This window comes from Tripterygium wilfordii, chromosome 9 (assembly GCF_013401445.1).
Source record: "Tripterygium wilfordii isolate XIE 37 chromosome 9, ASM1340144v1, whole genome shotgun sequence".
NCBI classification, from domain to species: Eukaryota; Viridiplantae; Streptophyta; class Magnoliopsida; order Celastrales; family Celastraceae; genus Tripterygium; species Tripterygium wilfordii.
The window spans coordinates 9,523,592-9,546,546 of record NC_052240.1 but is presented as its reverse complement, the minus strand read 5'-3'; the positions used below and the strand labels follow the sequence as shown (position 1 = coordinate 9,546,546).

At 37.7% G+C, this 22,955-nt stretch overlaps 2 protein-coding genes and 1 non-coding gene across 3 annotated transcripts; 1 reads left to right on the top strand and 2 right to left on the bottom strand.

The window, feature by feature from the left end:
* Window positions 1-457: 457 nt before the first annotated feature.
* On the bottom strand, window positions 458-1,528 carry LOC120005752. The gene is made up of 2 exons (XM_038855564.1): window positions 1,231-1,528; window positions 458-1,156 (listed from the first exon to the last, which is right to left on the bottom strand). The coding sequence occupies exons 1-2, from the start codon at window positions 1,432-1,434 to the stop codon at window positions 632-634; spliced, it is 729 nt and encodes a 242-aa protein (XP_038711492.1). The 5' UTR covers window positions 1,435-1,528; the 3' UTR covers window positions 458-631.
* Window positions 1,529-2,427: 899 nt separating this feature from the next.
* LOC120006752 lies at window positions 2,428-2,531 on the top strand. Its single transcript, XR_005470092.1, has one exon. It is a non-coding gene; the product is annotated as a small nucleolar RNA R71 (small nucleolar RNA).
* A 16,677-nt stretch (window positions 2,532-19,208) lies between these two features.
* LOC120005996 (stemmadenine O-acetyltransferase-like) lies at window positions 19,209-20,537 on the bottom strand. Its single transcript, XM_038855873.1, has one exon. The coding sequence runs from the start codon at window positions 20,535-20,537 to the stop codon at window positions 19,209-19,211; it is 1,329 nt and encodes a 442-aa protein (XP_038711801.1).
* Between the last annotated feature and the right edge of the window lie 2,418 nt (window positions 20,538-22,955).

The following is a 22,955-nucleotide window of genomic DNA, read 5'->3' as shown; positions in this document are numbered from 1 at the left end:
GGGAATCACGATGGTATTTAGTGCATACCACAAGCCTTTACACCCCTAGATATCCCTAGTGGACGAGTTATAGTCTCTTAAGGGTTTACCAGGACGATACCCACAAACATCACAATATTTTTATTCTTTTTGAAATATAAAAGAATGAGATCCCACCCCCACACTTGAATCATGCAATGTCCTCAGTGCATAGAATAAAGAAAACGTGCTGAGTTAGGGTAACACAACTTGAAAACGAAGCCATTCGGGAAGGAGTTCCCACGTAAACTTCAGCACTGCACAATAGTCACAAAGTTATCAATTTCTCCTTCATCTGAGCTCCGATTGACGAACTGTAAAATTATTCAGAAACCAGACATCTACAGCTTTCTGCACATATATGGCCCACACTCTGGTTAGTCCTGAACACTCCCAGAAAATTTTTGTCAATCTATCGCTTTTGAACAACTTTTTTTTTTTTCTGCATTTGATGCACAAATAATCAAATTCAATTCAGTGTGGGATAAGTGTTGTTCTATAATGAACTATAAAACAATATAAAGTAAAAGGAACGAATTAACCTAGGTGGGTTGCCTCTCACCAAGCGCTTTATTTAACGTCTAGGCGAGACGTGGCTCTTCAACTAGCTAAGTTAGTGAACTTGGAAGCCAACTTTAAGTTCATTAGGTTGTAGCAATCGCCTTCTTCTAGCCACACCTACATCAACATCTGAAGCATGAATTCTAGCCCTCATAGTTGCATGAGCAATTGGGTCCTCAAGAAGATTGGAATATCCCTTTTCTCTTTTATCGAAAATCGCTGGTTGGAATATTTTATTCTGGGGTACTTTCACCATGGAGTGGAACAACTTGTTAGTGGATAAAGGAAAGGACTCAAAGGAGGGAGTATGCTTACCTCTCTCATATGGAACAACTCTAAGTACATTCACAAACTCAACCTTAGCTGGATGTCCTCCTTTTTCCACAAACTCTTCTCTAATAGTAAGTACATTCTTCAATGATTTCATACCTTGTGCTGTTTTAGGCTTGAAGGTAACTTTTTCTTCATTGTTTGTCATTGTTAGTGTGCCTTCGTATACATCAATTTTCATCCTAGCAGTCTTCATGAATGATCGCCCAAAAATCAGCGGAAACTCTTCTCCATGACCTTGGCAATCCTGCAATCAAGTACTAGAAAGTCAGTTGAAAAAATTAGTCCATGTACCTTAACTAAAACGTCTTCTAGTACTACCTTAGGATATCGAATAGATCGATCAGTCAATTGGATGCCCACAGAGGTCTCTTTGAGAGTACCTACATTCAAAAATTCACAGACTGAAAGAGACATTAAATTAATTGATGCACCCATATCCAATAAAACAAGTTCAAAAATTTTATTGGCTATGCAACAAGGTATAGTGAAACTCTCTGGATCCTTAAGCTTTGGCGACAACATCTTTGGTAATATGGCACTACACTTTTCTAGCAATTTCACTGTCTCATCCAGCTTCTTCTTTTCTTGCACAACAGAGGGTTCGACATCCGTCTTTTGCAATAATGACGCTTCTTCTTTCTTTCTCCTAAGACGCCCTGGAAACGGGATCGAAGGGACATAATATCTCATAGGTGGAGCAGATTTATCGATGTCAGACCGACCATTCATGACCATATATCGCGGTTGCTTTTGTACTTGATATGTGACAATCTTGTTCGATATTACTGACATTTTGATATTATAATCAACAACTTTATGCTCTCCAAAATCTGTAGCAACTTGGCTTTACTGCTCATCACAAATGGTAATTGCCATGGCTTGCCCCCTATTTTCGGATTGATCACAATTTGGCTTGAAAATTTTCCAGCCCCCCTTCAACTCAATGTATCTGCAATTTGACCCACATGAGCCTCCAATTTCTGTTGATTGATAGCCAATTGTCGCACCATATCCTCCAATATAGCGGTAGGTGGGTTGGCTTGATTTTAAGTGTTTTTTCAAGAAAAATTTGGATGTGCTCGAAAACCTAGATTATAGGAGTTAGAGTAAGGATCAAACCTTGGATTTTGATTATAAGAGTTCATCATGTTTGCTTGTTCTTGCACAAACTCCCGGAAATTCACTCCTTAAGGGCATGTAATCGTAGCATGACATATGGCACATAGCTCTTGTTGAATTGTTCACCCATTCATTACTAGAAGCATGCCCAATTTATTAGCAATGGCATCAACCTGTGATCTTGGTACAAAAGTGTCAGAATTATTAAGTTCATAAACACCAGCTCGCTTACCTCGTGTTTTCGAGTGCTGGGTTTCAACTGCTAGATTGTCAAACTAGGTTTGACATTCCACTGGAGTCTTGCTCTTGATAGATCCCCCTGCATAATTATTGACTGCAGCCTTACTAGGAACTGTCAGTGCCTTCTAGAAAATACGCATCAATACTAGTAAAGGTAAAGCATGACGGGGATAAGTTAACAGATTATTAAACCTTTCCCATGCCTCAGAAAATGACTCATCAAGTTGTTGTTCAAATTGCATGATTTTGTCTCTGAGAGTATCAGTTTTTTGAGTTGAGAAAATTTTTTCTAAATTTTTTTTCTGTACCTCAGTCCATGTAGACAGTGAACCAGGCCTAAAATTGTTGAGCCATGTCCTTGCTTTGTCCTTCATAGTGTAGGGGAAAATCTTCATCCTTAAAGACTCTTCAGTGGCTTAAGGACTACATTAATCACAATCAAAACATCACCCTCTAATTTAACCTCCCAGAACTAAAAATCTAAACACCATGAATCCCCAATTGAAGGGCCAACGCCTCTTCCACCATGGGATCCACCTTCAGACCGATGCAAATCGAAGCAAATAACACCTCACCCAAAGAAGAACGAGCTATAGCTGCAGTTGAAGTAGAATTTTGCCCCATAGCCGCATCAAATTGCACCGCACAAAGTTCAAAGGAGGAGGAAACCAGCTCAGCGCGGGCACAATTGGATTGAAGGCAGGCAACTTCCAAGCTTGACAATGACGAACATGTAAAAGTCTAATGTGGTGCAATAGCTCATGGATAGGCTTAGTCGGAGCTCCAACTGTATCTCCAAGTTTGATCCAAGGTTATAAAAGCTAGCAACTAGAACTCACGTCCCTCGTCTAAAGGAATGCCCACCAAATGCGGATTAAGAACCACAGAGGCCCAGTTTGAAACACCATTCCTGCCCAAATCTTCCGAATCAAGATGCCATCTAGAAGAGCCCCAAACCAGCATTGGTATTGAGTAAAAAGACAAAACATGCAATAAAGATTCTGACTCCATAAAGCAAATTGGGCATAACAGCTGATCCTGAGAAAGCTGAAAAATTCCAGCTAAACGAGCTCTAGTAGGCAACAAATTCCACACAGATTTTCATAAGAGCAACTGAAATCTAGCATGAACATTCAACTTCCATATCCTAGTCCAATCAGTAGCAGAAATAGGAGAGAAGGCATGATCAATAACCGCACCTGTGTTAAGAATATGATGAACAATCTTCAATGAAAATTCGCTAGAGTTACTAAGATTCCAAACACATTTGTTATCCCTAGTTGTAACGGAAAGATGAATTTGAAGAACATTATGCACTGTAATAGGTTCAAACATGGTGTTCAATAGAGATATATTTCATCATCGTGGATTTGCAGCATTAACGAATCCACCATGGCCTCAATTTGATTAAGAGAAACCCCTGTGTTAGCAATTGGTTTAAAGCCAGCCTGTAATGGAATCTAAAGGTCAAGCCAGATCCGAGTCAGCTCCAAATTTAGCCTGTTTACAAAGGCCCATGCTAAGGACATATCTAGCACTCATCAAACTCTTCCAAATCCAAGAATCAAAATTCAAAATTGGAGCTGCCATTCAATCTCCACCTTGCAAGATAGCATACTTACTAAGCAACTTATTTTTACACATCGTAACCTTCCCAGATAGCAACCTCTAGCTGAATTTAGCTAGCAAAGAAGAGTTCATATGAGAAATCTTCCTGAAGCCTAACCCTCCTTTGAGATTTAGGAGTACACATCGAATTCCAACTCTTCAAGTATAAATGCCTTCAGCCATGCTCCCAGCCCCACCAGAAGTCTCTCATGATACTATCCAGAGAGGAGCAGACATAACTAGGAAATTTGAACAACTACACAATATAGGAAGGGATAGAAGACAAAACTGATTTGATAAGCATACCCCAAGAAGCATGCGATAAAGTTTTAGCTCTCCAACCTGAGAGCCTATGAAGCATTTTCTCCTTCACTTCATCATACCACCATTTTCTGTTGGAGAAGTTTGTAATTGGAAGCCCCAAGTAAACAACTCTTGGAGGAGAAATGGGAAATCAAAGAATATTGTTAATGCTGAGTTTAACTCTTTCTAGAACATTGGGACTGAAAAATAAGGCTGATTTTTTAGAATGCACCCTCTGACCAGACCATAAACAATATTTGTCGAGACATTTTCGAATGGCATGAGCTTCAGCAACATTAGCCCTCGCAGAAATAATGGAATCATTTGCATAAAACAAATGAGAAATTGGAGAAGAATGGCGACAAGGGCTGATGCCATGAATGGTTCCTGTAATCTCCTCCCGAAATAACATCCATGAAAGGATTTCAGAACCCATAATAAACAGAAAAGGCGATAAAGGATCCCTCTGTTGAAGACCTCTAGAAGCAAAAAACCACCCTAAAGGACTACCATCAAAAAGGAAAACGAGGCCGTAGAAATACATTGAAAAACCAGATGAACATTCTTCTCAGAAAACCTCATTTTGCGCATAATTGAAATCAAAAAATTTCACTCCATATGATTATACGCCTTCGACATGACCAGTTACATCGCCATTAAACCATTATTCCCCCTTTTTTGCTTCATCGTATAGAACAACTCTTGAGCTAGCATCACATTTTGTTGAATCACCCTACCTGGCATAAAGCCTGCCTGGTTTGGGTTGATAAAATTACAAATAATAGCTTTCAATCAATCCACCAAAATCCTGGAAATAACACGATAAACAACATTGCATAAGCTGATTGGACGCAACTGCCCAATCTGAGAAGTGCTAGCCACCTTCGGGATCAAGACAATGTTCATGTGATTCAACTGCCTAAGCAAGTGGCCATGTTGAAAGAAATTATGAATAGTGTCCGCCACATCACCTTTAAGTATATTCCAATAAGTCTTACAGAAAAGATGAGTCATACCATCAGGTTAGAGTCCATAGACCGAATGATATCAAAAATGATTTCTTCACATGGAATTTCACCAAATAAAGCATTTTGATCCTGGGAAACAATAGCAGAAACCAAATCCTCCAAGCTCTCATCTGGCAAAGGACCATCATAATTTAAAAGACTGGAGAAATGATTGACCAAAAAATTGTCAATCTGATTTCTACTCATTATCCAATTGCCTTGATGATCCTGCAATTGAGAAATAGCATTGGACTTGCGTTCAATTAAAGCTGAAACATGGTAAAACCTGGTATTCAAATCTCTTGAAACTAGTCAATCCTTCCTAGTTTTCTGCCTCCACAACACCTCCTCCCTACAAAGTTGCTCATTCAACTCCACTTGAAGATGCTTCTCTTCTAATCGATTTTTATCAGAGTATGGCAGTAACTGCACTTTGGCCAATTCTAAATGAATAAAATTGAGTCGATCCTATATGAGATGAAAATCAGTCACATTCCACCTCTTCAATGCCATCTTTACTAACTTAATCTTTTGGCATAAATGAAAAGAAGGGGAACCAGAAATGACTGACTGCCAAGCTGCAGCAATAATTTGATGGTTACCCTCGGCACGAACCCAAAAGCTCTGAAACATGAAAGAACAACCAACAGAGGAAGTCAACTTCGACGTATCAACAAGAATAGGGAGATGATTAGAAGAGGTAGAAGGCACATGCAGAACTTCATAATCTTGAAAGAGAGAACACCAAGCCAGGCTAGCAAAAGCCCTGTCTAATCTCTCATGAATATTATGCACTCCCCCTTTATTATTGCGCCAAGTAAAAGGCTTCCTAACAAAACCCAAATCAATAAGACCGGATTCATCAACAAAGGAATGAAAAGGCGCATTTCTATATGGACAGAGAACACGACCACCCAGCTTATCATTCGAGCACAAAATCAAATTAAAATCCCTAAGCACAGAAGAAGGCCCCTCAAAATTGACCAGAGACTACCGAATACAATACCACAGTTGTGACTGCTCTTGAGGATAATGAGGCCCATACACAAAAATAACCTGCCAGGGCTGAGAAATTAGACTAGAATTGGAAACCCCAAAGAAGAAATTCTTGTCCATAATCAGAGGCTCAAATAAAACAGTAGGATCCCAAACAAGTAACAAGCCCCCTGTCTACCAACCGGGTCAGAAGAAACAAAAGAAGAGAAACACAACGAGCCCAATTTCATACTATTCGAGCGACTATGCACCATAGTCTCGGAAAGAAAAACAACAAAAGGACGATATCTCTTACTATACGCTCTAACAGAATTGAAACTCGCGGGTCGAGCAGCACCCCGACAATTCCAAGCCAATAGCTTCATAAACCACCGAGGGCATCACCCCGCTCGCATTTGCAATACCATAGGAGTCAACCTCTTCTCATCAGCTTCGCTTCCTTCTTCAATTCGCTCTTGCACATTCAAGGTCGAAACGTCAACTACTGGCTTTCCTTTCTCCTTTCTCAACCTACTGTTATAAGGATTAAACCTCTTATTAGATCGATGGAGAGCCCATTTACCAACTCTATTTGGCCCATACCCCGTTTCCTCCTTATCCCGTTGATGATAATCCACCAACTTAGGCCCAGTTTCTGTTAATTTGGGCCTATAATTTGGTACCAACTTTCCCTCCTCTTGCAAACCATTAGTGATATACCCAGATTCAGACCCAACCCATGAAAGCCCATCATTTGTACTTGGGTAAGAAGCAACAATAGATTGAATTTCAACTCTTCCCATAACCTCCCTCCTCTCTAATGCAGATTGGTTAGGCTTTGACAAGACATGACTTTTCCTTCGCATTTGGTGCATAAAATAACCCAAGAGGATTTCTTCTACGACGTTACTATTTAAACATCCCATATTACTTTTTACACCCCCATGTCATGTCAATCCATGTCTGTCATTTCTCATTTGCTGCCACACTCCCTTTTTGCATTAAATGCATGCAACTCTTTCTCCCAACAAGTGGTAGACTCGTGCTTGTGGCTATTTCTGGCCTCTGAAGAGGTTTATGATGGTCACGTGGATCATAACTTTTTTTAAAAAATCCAACTGTCACACAACTTTCAATCCAAAAAAGGAGTAATAAAAGTAATTTCAAATTTACTTTCCCATTTTTAGGTAATAAATTTATTACTAAAACCTGTATAATAATTAAGAAATGATTAATTTTTGGTTAATTATAATAATAAAAAGATTGATATATGTGTGATTTAGTGTCATTGAATAATATCTAAAATTGGGAAATTAATAAAAAAATTCTCTTATTTTTGGAATTTTTATTCTAATGTAATAATAAGATGTTGTTATTATCACATTAGAATAGAGTCGTAATAACTAGTTATTAGCGAGAATAACTAGTTATTAGCGATAATAACTTGTTATTAGCGACATTAACTAGTAATTAGTGATAATAACTAGTAAGTGGTAATATCTAGTGTTAGTGGTAATAACTAATACTAGTTATTAGTGATAATAACTAATAATTAGTGGTAATAACTAATAAGTGGTAAAACTGGTAATACCTAGTTTTAGTTGTAATAACTAATACTAGTTATTAGGGGTAATAACTAGTTATTAGTGATGATAACTAGGTATTAGTGGTAATAACTAGTTATAAATCTAATAACTAGTTATTAGTGGTAATAACTTGTTATTAGTGATAATAAATTAATGGTATGTTTTGTAGTTTATTAAGAATTCAATTTATTTCATATAAATATTTCATTTAAATGTAAAGTTGGTGGGTCCAACGATTTTTAAAAAAATGAACAAAAAAGTTGACTAAAGCATGTGGGACCCACAGTTAACAAAGAATAAAAAAATAAAAAATTATCCCTTCTATTGTGTCTTTTCAATAGGAGGTGTAAAAAGTAAAAGTGGGGGGTCTCAAAAGCATGACCCTTTCTTCTATTGCCAATTTCTGACCCGGCATTAAATGCACCTCTGTAATAGGTTTTGGCCTAGACTCTGTAGAATTGTTCCTTGCCATCTGCTGACGTCATATCACCAACAACTCATTGCCTCTAGTATACTCCAAAGCTTGAGAACTGTGCACCAACCTGACTTCTTGAATGTCTCTCACTACAACATCTTCCCTCACCAAACTCTGAGAGCACATGATTTCCCCCTCCAGTCCCACTGTACTGAGGACGCCTTCTGATCTCTGGGCACTTTATTGGAGAATATTCAGTGTATATATGTCATTATTAGTTACCTAGATTAGTGATGGTAATTAAGGATAATTTATGGATATACGTAAGTCTAGGAGCTGCTGGTTGTATAGGCATATATTTAGGCTAATTACGTGAGACAGAATCAATTACGTGATAGACAGAATCAATAGCTGTAGCCAATCGTCCATATATACTTGTACTCTGTATGTATGAGATTACTATGAATGAAAGTTCTTCTCTCTCTTAAATTTCTTTATGGTATCGGAGCAGTGATCTTATCTTTCTGCTTGAGTTTTTTTTTTTTTTTTCAATTCTTGTTATGGCAGAAGACAAGAGTAATGATGCAACTGGTGTTTCAAAGGAGGTGGTTATCTCCTCATCCAATGTTGCCGATGGTGATGTCAATAATTCTTAGAAATTGAGTTCTGCATTGTTGAATGAATTTAATTACCTTCCTTGGTCGAGGGCAGTCACTATTGCTCTTGGTGGAAGATCAAAGTTGGGATTTATCAATGGCTCGGCAAAATCTCCTGATGTTAGTTTACCGGAGTATGAGGCTTGGCGTTCAAAGGACCAGATGGTTATGTCTTGGATTCTTAATTCAATGGAGCGCAATCTTGCTGAAATTTTCAGTTGCTCAGAGTCTTCTTTGGATCTTTGGGATGCCGTTCGTGACATGCATGGCAACCAAAACAATTCTGCCCGGATTTTTTAGATTCATCGGGAAATCACGAGCCTTCATCAAGATGGAAAGCCATTCGTAAGTTTACTAGGAAATTTAAAAAGTCTGTGGAATGAATTGGAGATTTATCGACCACATACTGTTGATGCTGCTGTCTTGCGAAAATGTACAGAAGAGGATCGTATTTTTCAGTTATTGGCAAGTCTTAGTCCTGATTTTGAGGACTTAAGAAGCCATATTTTGATGAATACTGAACTTCCATCCTTCAAGAATGTTTGTGCGATCATTCAACTTGAAAAAGTTCGACGGAAGGTTATGTCTCGTGGTGTTACTCCCAGCACTCCGGATGTTCGTGCCTATCTTTCTCGTCCATTGTCGGTAGAAAAACCATTCAAGGGTAAACGTCCAGACCTCAAATGTCAACATTGTCATAATATTGGACATTCAATTGATCGTTGTTGGAAGCTCCATCCGGAGATAAAGCCCAAATTTGCTAAGGACCAAAAGGAAGGATATCTCAAACGAGCCACTGATCATAAGGCTCACTTGGCTACACATTCTACTGAATCTTTTTCCTCTAATCATATTGCCTTGCTCAATGATTTTACAAGCTATTTACAAGATAGGCATGGTCAGGGAGCTGTCCAAGATGGAGTTGTTAACCAAGGACATAATCAGCCTACAGCACTTCTCAGTCAGCTTGCTGGATTCTTAGCTGATGCAAATTCTGAAACTAGCCAAGGTATTCTGACTGCATTAGAGATTGGTTTTTTGCATGATTTATGGGTTATTGATTCTGGTGCCACAGATCATATGTCAAATAAATTAACCAATATTTATGACTTCAATTCTTTTTCAACTCCCTCTTTCGTCTCTGTAGCTAATGGGAAAGGTGCTCCTGTAAAGGGTAAGGGCAAAATTAAACTTGTTTTGAATACTATCGAGTCTGATGTTCTCTATGTTCCTTCTTTTCCTTTTCAATTGCTTTCTGTTCGTAAATTGACATCCTCCCTTAATTGTGAAGCTATATTTACCCCTTACAAAGTTACCTTTCAGGACCTTGTCACCAAGGAGACGATTGGTGAAGGATTTCATTTGCATGGCCTCTACTACTTCTCGCCTGACTCTCGGGTTTCCAAGGGATTTCAAGCTGTTTCCACTCCCATTAATGAGCATCTTTTATGGCACCGCCGTTTAGCACATCCTTCAGAGTCTGTTTTTAGCAAAATAAATCCGGTTCTACCTAGAGGAACTCTTGATTGTGAGATTTGTCATTTTTCTAAGTCTTCTAGGCTTCCTTTTAGTTCATCATTGTCTCGAACTACACAAGCATTTGAGCTTATACATTCAGATGTTTGGGGCCCTTTTTCCACTTCTCTTGATGCTTTTAAGTATTTTGTAACCTTTATTGATGACTTCTCTAGGGTTACTTGGGTATATTTATTGAAATCAAAAAGAGAAGTATTTGGCTATTTCAAAGATTTTCATATATTGGTTACCACTCAATTTTCAGCACACATTAAAATTCTTCAATCTGATAATGGCACAGAATATTTATCTCATCATATGACAAACTACTTGATCTCTAACGGCATATTACATCAGACTAGCTGTGTTAGTACACCTCAACAAAATGGGGTTGCAGAACGTAAAAATCGTGATTTGCTAGAGAAAACTCACGCGATAATGCTTCAAATGAATGTTCCAAAACATTTTTGGTCTTATGGAGTTCTTACTGCCACTTATCTTGTCAATCGCTTACCCAGCCGAGTGCTGGATTTTAAATGTCCTCTCGAAGTATTGCAGGACAAAGAGCTGGATATATCTCATCTTAAGATTTTTGGCTGTACTTGCTTTGTGCACTTATCGGCAACTCACCATGACAAGCTTGATCCTCGAGCAGTTAAGTGTATATTTCTTGGCTATTCTCAAACACAAAAAGGGTACAAGTGTTATGATTCTATCTCCAAGAAACTATATGTCACTAGAGATGTTCGTTTTGTTGAAACAAGTCCCTATTTTACGGCTTCTAGTCAGGGGGAGATACTACTTGAGCAATTTCCTTTACCCAGCATCTACTCTTGTCGTGAACGTCCTACTGACTTGCTTACTAGCCAGGCTACAAAAATTCAGGATTCAACTGAAAATGCTTCACCTTTTGTGAGTACTTCTGATGACCACTCAGATATTGTTGGTGGTGTATCCCAGCACGCTATGATCGAATCCAATGAGCAGGAATTCTCTAATGAAAAAGGCACATCATTATCTCCTCGACGTAATCCTCCACGGACTCGTCACCCTCCAACAAAGTTGCAAGATTATGTTGCTCATACAGTCAGGTTACCCATTACTAAATGTTTGACTTATCAAAGACTATCACCTTTGCACACAGCTTTTCTTACAGCTATCTCCAATGTTCATGAGCCCAAGAATTTTCAAGAAGCTCAATCTCAAGCTGTCTGGAAGAAAGCTATGGATGAAGAGTTGACAGCTCTTGCGGAGAATAAAACTTGGAGTATAGTTCCTCTCCCACACGACAAACATGTAGTTGGTAGTCGATGGGTGTTTAAAACTAAATTCAACTCCGATGGATCTATTGATCGACATAAAGCACGCCTTGTTGCTCAAGGCTTTACTCAGCAGTACGGTGTTGATTACAAGGAGACATTCGCCCCAGTTGCCAAGATGACCACTGTCAGAGTCTTCTTATCTGTTGCGATTACTAATGGGTGGTCCCTGTCTCAAATGGACGTCAAAAATGCATTTTTACATGGAGATCTCACAGAAGAAGTATTTATGAAGCTTCCTCCTGGACACCCTCAAAGTGGAAATCCAAACTTGGTTTGTCAACTCCGTAAATCTATTTATGGTTTGAAACAAAGTCCTCGTGCATGGCATGCGAAGTTGAGCTCTGCCCTTGAAGCTCCTGGTTTTTCTAGGAGTTCGGCTGATTTTTCACTCTATGTCCGACTTGATACGGTTGACAAATTGATGGTGCTTATTTACGTGGATGATCTCATTATTACCGAAAATAATATTGCTTCTATTGCTCAGTTGAAGAAGAACCTACAGCACCAATTTCCAATCAAGGATCTTGGTCCTTTGAAGTTTTTTCTTGGTATTGAAATGGCAACTTCCAGCAAAGGGCTATTCCTTAATCAGCGTAAATACGTTATGGATTTACTTCAAGATGCTGACATGTTATACACGAAATCCGCTGCTACTCCACTAGATAGCAAATTGAAGCTTGACTCTAAAGGAGAACCCCTTGATTCACCAAGTTACTATCAAAAGCTTGTTGGCAAGCTTATCTATTTGACTATCACGCGACCTGATATTACATTTACGGTTAGTCTTGTTAGTCAACACATGCATGCTCCAACTATTCAACATTTGAGTATGGTGAAACGCATCTTACGGTATTTGAAGGGAACGATTGGCTGTGGAATAGTTATGACCAGAAACGGGCACACTAATATTATGGGATATACCGATTCTGATTGGGCCAGAAATGCACTTGATCGTCGATCTACTACCGGGTATTGTATGTTTGTTGGTGGCAATCTAGTTTCGTGGAAAAGTAAAAAACAGCATGTGGTAGCTCGTTCAAGTGCCGAAGCCGAATACCGCGCTATGGCCTCCGCAGCTTGTGAGCTCATATGGCTTAAAAGTCTTCTTGCTGACGTAGGTTGCCGGTGCACTGTTCCAATGACACTTTTCTGTGATAATCAAGCCGCCATGCACATTGCTTCTAATCCCGTGTTCCATGAAAGGACAAAACACATTGAAGTGGATTGTCACTACATTAGTCAGCAAGTTCAACTGTAGCCAATCGTCCATATATACTTGTACTCTGTATGTATGAGATTACTATGAATGAAAGTTCTTCTCTCTCTTAAATTTCTTCACACTTGCCTCACTTCCATCACCAACTGGAGTATCCTCTATGTTTACTCGCTTCCCTCCCACTATCAAACTTCTTCCACCCCCTGGAGCTGTACGCATACCTAAGATAACAATCAGCCTCCATATGCGTAAACCTTCCACAATGATAGAGGAAATAACTAAGTATCTCATATTTTGGTGTCACCCAAACTGCTTCTCTACCTTGCCTTGATTGAGAAAACCCTGGAATTAATGTTGTATCCTCATGAATTCTCGCACCAACTCGCATAAATGGTTTATTAATGACACCCTTGACATTTTCATCATCAACCTTAACGACATTCTCCAATCGCTGACCTATCCTCCTCACATTTTGTGTAGATGATAGCTCAATAGGTAGATTGTGTATCTGAACCTAAAAAATAGCATGCTCATGCTCTCATGCATCAAAACCTCAACCTCATTCCTTTGCAATCTGAGAGGAAAGCCCTTTACATTCCGTGGGCTTTGCTGAAAAGGTCTCATCATATCATGTCTGCTTTGGAATGTAATCAAGAGACGATTCACACTAATATCTGAGATCTCAAATTAGATGATGACCGACCATGCCCTCTTCAATTCCACCATAATCTCTTTTGAGAAGATTCTCACAGATGTTATCTTAGCTACAACTGATAAGTTTGAATCCTCCACCAATTCTGTCGGCAAAGGCTCTAGGTTAAATTCAACACCCCCTTCTTGACATGTATCTTGCCAGCCCCGTACCTGTTTGAACAACCAAAGAATCGATAGAGATATTATTGTCTCTATCAATACTCTGAGGATCCATGGAAAGCCAAAGTAATAAGCCTTCCCTCCAACTCTGAACAACTCTTAAACCCTAAATTAACCCTAGTATACGCTATAATACTATTATTTTTCATAATCTCAAAGTGTAGAATTAACATGATTTTGGAGAGAATTATAGCGAAGAGTTGGAGCTTCTATCCTGATTCCCATAGCACTATAACAGACAAATTATAGGTTTCAGGGAGGGAGGTGAACGAGGTGGGAGACTTATCTTCATTCATTAAATTATTTTAGTCCCTTGCCCAAAACACACAGTATTTTACATGACACAAACATGGGATGGAACAATCCCTCCATTTTACTCCACCTTCCATAGCAATCGTCAGTAACCACCTCCCCTTTCCTTAGTAAACTTCAGCAATAATCGCTCAATAAAGAAACTGTATCAATTGCATTATAGCAATCGCTCTGTAGCAATCTATATTGTTGTTTATCAAAAAAAAAGCTGCTAAGAAATTATGCATGGAGACTTTGTCGGTCCCCTTGCGTCTCTTTGGAGTAGCTCCCTTGCTTGACGGCATCTCCTTATATAGCATTAAATCTATCGAAGTTTTCCTCTTGCTTGCGTTCCTTCTCCTAATTTCCTTTAAACAAATCCCTATTTTCCTCTCTCACCCCCTCAAAATAAACTTTTCTTGATTTCTTCTCTACTGACCATCTCTGTCGTGTGCATCTCTCCCTCTTCGCTAGTGCAGTGAACAACTGTTAAAGATATTACCTCAAAAGTGTGCAAAATAAGGAGATTGAACAAGAAATTGAAACCGGTGGCTTGAGTCATGAACTAGGTCGCTCTCTTTAAGACGATTCGTGGCTCTGCCTCTTGTGTGCTAGCAGTAAATCGGCTACGTCGTCTCCAGGATAAAACAAGCCCAGAACTCTCTCTGTAACAGTGATCTGTGCACATTCAGAACACTGTTCGAAATTTGCTGTGTTTCTTTTTTGTCTTTCTTTCTCAAAAAAAAAACGATACACTTAAACTAGAGCTTTTTCTTGATATATATTAAAAAAATAATAACGTTGGAATATATTTGTTTTCCAGTAAATCAGGGAAACGTTCACCATTAAAGAGAGAATCTGGGAAAACGTGTTTCAGTTATTGACAAAGTCAAACTAAAAAAAAATAAAAATTAATATATATATATTGTAAATAGTGGGACTTGAACTTGGATTGCTTAGGGTAGTTCGAAACCTTTACCATTCTTCTACCCTTCAATCCTTGTACATATAACACATAAAATTTATTTTAAATATACTAAGAACATCAACAACAACTCTTTTCAAAGCCCTACCAAAGCTTCCTATTTTTGGCTCCATGTAAGTCAACTCAAAGGGTTTCTTTCATGGGCTTAAGAAAGCCTTGCATTTATTTTCACTTTCTTCTATAGTTTTCCCTAGCTTTTGGGTCAACATTGAAGTTTCGTAGCTTCTTTTTCTGTGACCTGAATCAAGCAAATTTGACGTCTATGCGAAGCTAGAGAAGTCTACTTTCTAATGCCGTTGAACACACTGGATTTGGAGCTCTGGAGCAGAAGTTCAAATCGTCCAAATAGCAACATGCCACATAACTTCTGTTAAGCCGAAAGTGAGATTATTTGCTCATGTATCTACAAAATCACAAAATAGACCAAAGTAATAGGGAATCAACCAAATAAACATGTCAAAAACGTATATAAAAGTACAACTATATATATATATATATATATATATATATAAAATATCGACTTATCACTCTTCCTCGAGGAAGCCACAGGCTGTCGATATTTTTTAGTTGGAAAATCAAAATTAATCTATTAGGTTTTGAGTTGGGATTAGGATTTCCACCTCTTGTGTTTTGGGTAGCCTATAAAAGTTCAGGTTTGTGTAATTTTCTAAGGTGTCACAGAATGTCCTGGTGTCGAGGGAGTCCTATAAAGGGGTTTGAGGTGTGAGAGTCCAAAAAAAAAAATTGTGGGTTAGTTCTTGAGTTTAAGAACTTATCTCTTCTGTAATCTTCTTCATATTAGCGGAGAGGAGAGTGTGTGACTGCCCATTGGTGGTAATGTAATTTTTAAGGGTGTATTTAACGATATTTAATATTTTTTATATTAAAATTTGAATATATAGTTTTTAGTCATATTGTAAAGGAATATTATTGTCCAACAATTATAAAAAATTTATGGTATTGCATTTAACAAAAACTGCGGTGTATTTAACCACCGCATCTTAATGTAATATTGGCTTTAATTTTGTTAGAACTACGGCTCAACCTACCAATCCGTGGTACAGAACTATCACAACATTTGCAGGAGGTGGGTGTTCAGGTATGTTTTGATACAAAATATGCTTGTTGTGTTTGTTGTGCTTAGTATGTATCTATGATCAAATTTCTAGGGTTGTCAATGATATATGATTAAGTTTATTATGTCTTCAAAATGTCAAATGGATACTCCATTCATAGTTTTGACTAACTTTTATCAAGGAAGTGAAGCTTACTTATAAGCTTACAAGTTGTCAAGTTTCGGGACTATATAAATCTATCTACTATGACAGCACGTGATGTGGAAGATCTTTGTTGACTTCAACACTTGCTAACTAGGCTCAAGTAATAGGCCATGAAATTGGTGTAGATTTTAGAAGTGTGAAAGCAATAAGAATCACAGTAAAGCTGGAAACACTGATTATGACAATATCAAAGCAAATTGGAAGATATGAGTTGATTGAGCAATTAAAAGAAATATTTTCTAGAAGTCAAAGAAGAAATTGTAAATCAAAGATGATTTCCTAGAAGAAAAGGAAAGAAGATTCTTGGAAGACAAGTAAGGAAAAAAAATCTTATTCCTTGAAGACAAGAAAAGGAAAGAAGAAATGATAAGAAGGGAATGGAGATAAATTAGGATGATTTCAACTCTTACAATCAAGGACATGATTCAAACGGTTAAGAGAGAAACCCTAGTCCTATATAATCTTCTCAGAGGCTGCCTAAAAGAATACAGAAACTTCATACGAGCTTCCAAGCAATTCTTGTTATTCATATCTCTAGCCTACTGTTTCCTACTCTTTGTTAGATGTTCTTTACACTCAAAATTTAGTTTCTAAACCTCTAGCCATATCAAAAATACATATTTATAAAAGTGTGGCTGGTACTTGAGTCCAAACCAGTTGTGTAAAGAGGTGGACTTGTCTCTGCATCAACAAGCTGTCATAGTGGATTTTCAAATCTTAAGGAGGAGCCTTGAGTAGTGGGGTAGGTTCATTTCTGGTTGAACCACTCTAAAATCGTTTGCACTCTCTCTACCCTTACTTTTGTACGGTCTCTACATTGTTTGATTGTGTTTTATTATTTGTTATTGCTCTGCTCTTCATATGCTTATTTGTTTGATCAAATTGTGTGAACATTATTTGAATATTCTCTGTTAGAATAATTTTAGCATCTTGTTTGTTGAATTCTATTCTAATCCTAGACAATACAAGTTAATCAATTAGTTTCCAGAAGAAAACCTAGTCTAGCCATCACAGGAACCAAAAAGAGTTTTAAAAAGACTTACTTTATACAATTCACCATCTCTTGTATTAAGCCTAAGGTCCTAAACAGTGGGTACATGATCAAGGCCAGACTCATGATTTTAACTCAGTAGGGGCAAAGTCACTTGGGGGTTCTGGGGGCAGCGACGATTTTTTATATCCATTTGGGATAGCATCAAAAATATATTTCTCAATGTACACAACTGAACTATCATTTAACCATTGGTTGCCTATTCTATTCCAAACAATCTCATGACAGAAAATGATATCTCCATTGTAGTAGTTGCAACCAGTAGAATCCCATTTTCGTTTATGCTTTGGCTTCTTCACATGGTCTCCTCTTCTCTTTTCTAGGTCCTTTCATGTTTTTAAGGCTGCAAACCAATGGTAAAGTTTCTCAGCTAGGTCTCACGGGTTTTGGCAAGCTGAGACGATCCGATTTGAATTTTACATTTTTGAAACACGCAAACTGGCCTGGTGGTTCAAGTACCGCCTTCTATCTGAAAATGTTACTTAATACGTTTCATGATGTTATTGCTCTTTATTTATATAATCAATACTATTCATAAAAATAATCATAAAAAAGTGAAAACAAAAATATCACAAAGCAGACATCGATTTATAAATAAATAAATATATAAATATAGAGAAATTCTCACATAAGGCTTTAAAGTAAGAGTCACTTCACTTTTTAATGATATGGATGAATGAGATGACAAGTGTGACTCACTGTTTTGGATCCCACATGTTTCAAATCAGTGGTATAAACATAGATCATTACTTTACACCCTTATGTGAGAATTCATATATATATACGATTTTTCTTTGATATGGGACTAAGAAACGAGACCAATTTATGGGACTACCCTAGTGGCCGTTGGATTAATCACACGACACACATTTTTCTTTTTCTTTTTTAACTTCTGTCTCACTTCTCTCTCCTTTGACACTCCCTCTCTCATCAAACAAATCACAGGTAAAAACACAAGGATTGCCTAACACAAATCTCCAGCAGGAATAAACCAAATTTCTTGCAAATGAGGTACAAACTGAAGAGGGGAAAAATTTATACTATCCTATTTCGCGAACAGGAAAATGTCCCAACACTAATCAAAATCCTTGAAGCCTCCAATCCCACCAGAGAAAACCCAATTGGCGTCTATGTATAGAACCTGTTGGGACTTGTTGGAACCGCATTGCCTCTACTCATACAACACAATTACTATTCCTCTTCACAACCCCACAAACAAACCAAAACTCATCATATTTTCAATGGTACTGCAAAAAGCACCTTGTTTTGTGGGTATACTCTTCGATCGCGGACAATTTGGTCTCCATGATAAAGAGAAATCGTGACTGAGGAGTTGTGATAGGTGAAGGCCTCTGGGTTGTTCCTATTCTCAAGTCGACCTTATCTCTAATCCAAATCAACCTGAATTGTGAAATGGCAAAATCTGACCCAAATCAGCCTAAATCGCACATCGATTTGTTAGTATAGCTTCGATTTCTCCAGTTGTGCACAGTGGAAGAGATACTCAGGTAGATCGATTTCTCTCCTGTTTGGGTCGCGATTGCAAGTTGTAGAGAGTGTTTGGTGAGAGAGGGAGTGTTAGAGGAGAAAGAGAAGTGAGACAGAAGTAAAAAAAAAAACAAAGAAAAATGTGTGCCGTGTGATTAATTCAACGGCCACTAAAGTAGTCCCGTAAATTAGTCCCGTTTCAAATTAATTGTATAATCATAGACATTTACTTTACACCCTTACTTTAGACATTTATTTGAAAATTCTTATATATATATATATATATATTACAACTAATTCCCCATACTTTACAGAAACTAAATTGCACTAGTCTTACAATATACCTAAAAGTATAATGTACTGGGATCATATATCAGGATTCAAGGTGGCATATTGTATGATCTCTGGATCATGTTCTAATATTGCCATTGCTCGCTTGTTCAAGATCACCCATATTTCCATTCCACCACCAGATCTACTTTCCATTTGGTAAACAACATTCTTTAGTTCTCCCTGCATAATTGGTCCCACAGTGACCCACATAGGCCTTCCCCACCCAAAATCCACTTCATAGAACCCCATGTTAACTAAGCTTGAAAAGACGTAAACAATTCCTGATTTCGAATAAATTTCACCCTCATCATCAAGCAAATTAGAAATTTGCTTATAACCTTCTTCACCTTGCAAATTCTGTAAGTAGTCAGAATCAATTACCTCTTTAGATTTTCTCAGAAGATCCACCAAGCAAGGTAGGTTTTTATCTTGCATGGTAACTTGGTCATAATATGCAATAGATCTCCAAATAATATTTCCAATCGAATAATCTGGTAGCGGAGGATTTGATCTCGGGCGTAAATTAACTATGTGTACTAACACAGATGAAGTTTGGGAGCCTAATTTCATTGCAGAAGCACTGGTGAGGCATTTCCATAGTAGTCCAGAGACCACCTCGACCCGAGTTGGGTTTGGAACACTTTCACTTCTAGCCTTGTTCTTCAAACAAGATATGGACATCTCGTCGAACACAAACCTCTTTATGCTACTTTCTCCCTCTTCTTTTGTAGGCACAACTTGTGTGATGAATGGCATATGAGTCGATACAGCTTCATTTGGTGGAAAAAGTGACGACGCAACCATGCTATCCACACACACTTCTTTATCACCATCTCCTCGAGCAATTTCAGCCCAGGATTTGATAAAAGCACTAAAAGTTGTTCCATCTATGAGTTTGTGTAAGAAACATATTCCTAAAGCAATACCACCACAGTCAAATATGTTAGCCTGAATAGCTACTTGCACCGCCTTCTCTACGGGCTCCGGGCATGTAAATTGGCATGGAAGCAACTTGCTAAGTGACTCAGTTTCGGGTGGCTTAAGACAATCACACATTGCACAATTTACTCTGGTTTCTACCAATGAAACTCCCTCGTCGTTACAATCAATGTTGATGGAGTCTTTGATCCTTCCAGCAAGTGGGTAAAAACGAGTTAGGGTTTTTGATAATGAATCCTTAAGGATTGTCAATTTTTGGTCAGTAGAGAGATGGGGACTCGAAGTATAGAAGAACAGTAATGGGAAATAGAAAGAGGTGAAAAGTTGGTCCAAAATGGAGATTTTGAAGGAATGTAGGTGACAAGGTGTTGGGGAAGATGGTTTAATGGTTTCTTTGGAAATTCTATGAACTTGCATCTCCATTTTACAACACAATGATGACCACCTTGAATGATTGTATTGCTTATATATCATATATGCTTATGTTTTTTGTGGGATTGTTAAATATTATTTGATAGCAACTCTCGTTTGTAAAAGTGTTGGATGAGTCATTTACACATCATAGATGATAAGGTTCCTGTTTGGGCATGTTTCATGTTTGATTCAATATTCAATAATTTGATTTGTCAATTTATTATAGTTTTTTTAGTTGTATTTTCAATTCCAACAAAGCAATGGACCATTATTAGACCCTTTGCATTGTTATTCCTTGGAACAAAATTAATACCACGAATCAATGCATATTACACGTGTCATATGGATTAGAGGTTAAAATGTGGGATATTTTTTAGGAAGTCTTTAGTATTTATCTAAAAAAGTACAATCTGAGCACTAAAACAAGAAAAATAGCAGTCTCAAGTTTGAAACTTACCTCAAAATCATTTTCTTAATTTACTTGGATTTTGGGAGAATTGTGTTACTATTACTTATTACTAATTGTTTTAAGACATTTAAAATAGTGAATTATGATTCTTTTTATCTTAATTTCTTTCTGGGGTGGTGGTCATAGCAATTATTTGCTAGTCTCATAGAGAATTGCAATCTTTTTGGGTCCTACAAATAAGATTACAGGTTAATATTAATTATTGACTTTTGTCCTTCATGGAATTATTAAGTTAACTACTAATTTGAAAGGAGACATAAAAGAGTTGGTATACATTTGAGATAGAGATTAGAGAAAAAGAAAGCTAGAGACTAATAATCATAATATATTCAATTTATTAATAAAAAGTAGAATATATAATATGCAAATAAGATGACAGTTACTCCCTTCCAAAATCTAGAAGAGAGGCCATTTAGAAATGTATCAGGTTAAAGTAGACGTTGTCAGCATTAGTTGAAAAAATGATTGACAATTAAAATTTATTTTGTCAACTTGTAGATGTCATGTAACTCATAATATACTAACAAATAATAAGGGAGATAATGTCGCTTTTGATCATTTGAAGGATAGCTCTGTGATGTTTCGGCTCATTTCTGTATATGTTGTTGTTTGTCTATTGATACTGTCAGGATGGGCTCAGGTGTCGTCTGAACAACTATTGATCTTTCCATACAGGTTTGGATCATTTCAAGTCAGAGGCACATTCGTCCAGACAGCTCCCTGAGTTGTCCGGACACCTATCACATATTTGCATGCTACCCAACCGCTTTAAATAGATTTATGCAAATGTTTCGACCCTAACTTTGTGTAGACGGTAAGGTTGCTAATAGCCATATTGACCTTACCCCACGAGTTCATTCTGAGGGTAAGGCTGGTAATGCTGTTGTTGTGGTTGGATATATGGTTCTCTCTAGTGTTTTGCTGGAGGTACAATCTGAGGAAGCCTCTGGTTGGCATCTTTCACTTCCCTCTACTTATTCGATCTTTTTCCAAAAAAAGAATTGTACTTCCAATGATAGGGGCAGCAGTTAGTGGAGGAAAAGATGTATAGCCAGAAGACGTCACCCGAAAACCTCTTTCTTGCACTCTAGAATTCTAAACGATTTGCAAGAGCTAAAGGCGTGATTGTAGGAGCTGAAACTGAGTTGTTCATAATAGAGTGACCATTGCTACTATTGAGATTTGATACCAGTTGGCTGACCTTTAACATGATAGCTAACTATTTCAAAAATTCTTGTGAAGGTTGAGGTGGAGTTGGTTGTTGAATGGTATGTGTAGACTGTTGTGGCACTGAAGCTGGATACACAACTTGTTATGAGCCTTGTATTGATTGAAAAACTTATCGAAATTCCTAGGAATTACGTTGAAGAGCTTTTTGATTATGCAGGAGAGTCTATTGACATGCTTATTGCTAGAGGTCACCATTTGGCCCACGGGCTTAGGCCTGACCTGAAATTAGATCGGGCCTGGGCAGCTCTGTCAAACACCTTGGGTGGGTCTGGGCTCCATTTTTGGGGTTGGGCCTGACCTAAAGCTAAACACCTTGGGCCAATTTTGGCCCTGCCCGAGGCCCCCCAAACCCGATTAGGCAACATACATTATATCTATATATATATAATATGTATATATTTACATATATTATATATACATACACAGACAATGCATATATATATATGTATGTATATATATATTATTGCAATGTATGTGTATATATATATATATATGCATAATACATATACATATATATTATACAGATGCATATATATAATACCTTTTCTTCAAAAAAAATACATATATAAATATTATATAGTCAAAAAGTCGGGCTCCGCCCAGGCCTCCCGATTCTCAAAATCAGGCCCGGGCTTCATATTCCCGGCCTGATGTCGAGCCCTACTTATTGCGTATTCTTTGTTATTTGCTCTATAGTCTACATCAAACTATTATCTGTTGAGGATATT

What these genes read in the sequence shown, in the direction of transcription:
- LOC120005752 (XM_038855564.1), bottom strand. Translation starts at nt 1,434, where the DNA reads ATGTTGTCGCCAAAGCTTAAGGATCCAGAGAGTTTCACTATACCTTGT. An exon ending in GATCTATTCGATATCCTAAG is followed by an intron (nt 1,157 to 1,230) that starts GTAGTACTAGAA and finishes ACTTGATTGCAG; the next exon opens with GATTGCCAAGGTCATGGAGA.
- LOC120005996 (XM_038855873.1), bottom strand. Translation starts at nt 20,537, where the DNA reads ATGGAGATGCAAGTTCATAGAATTTCCAAAGAAACCATTAAACCATCT.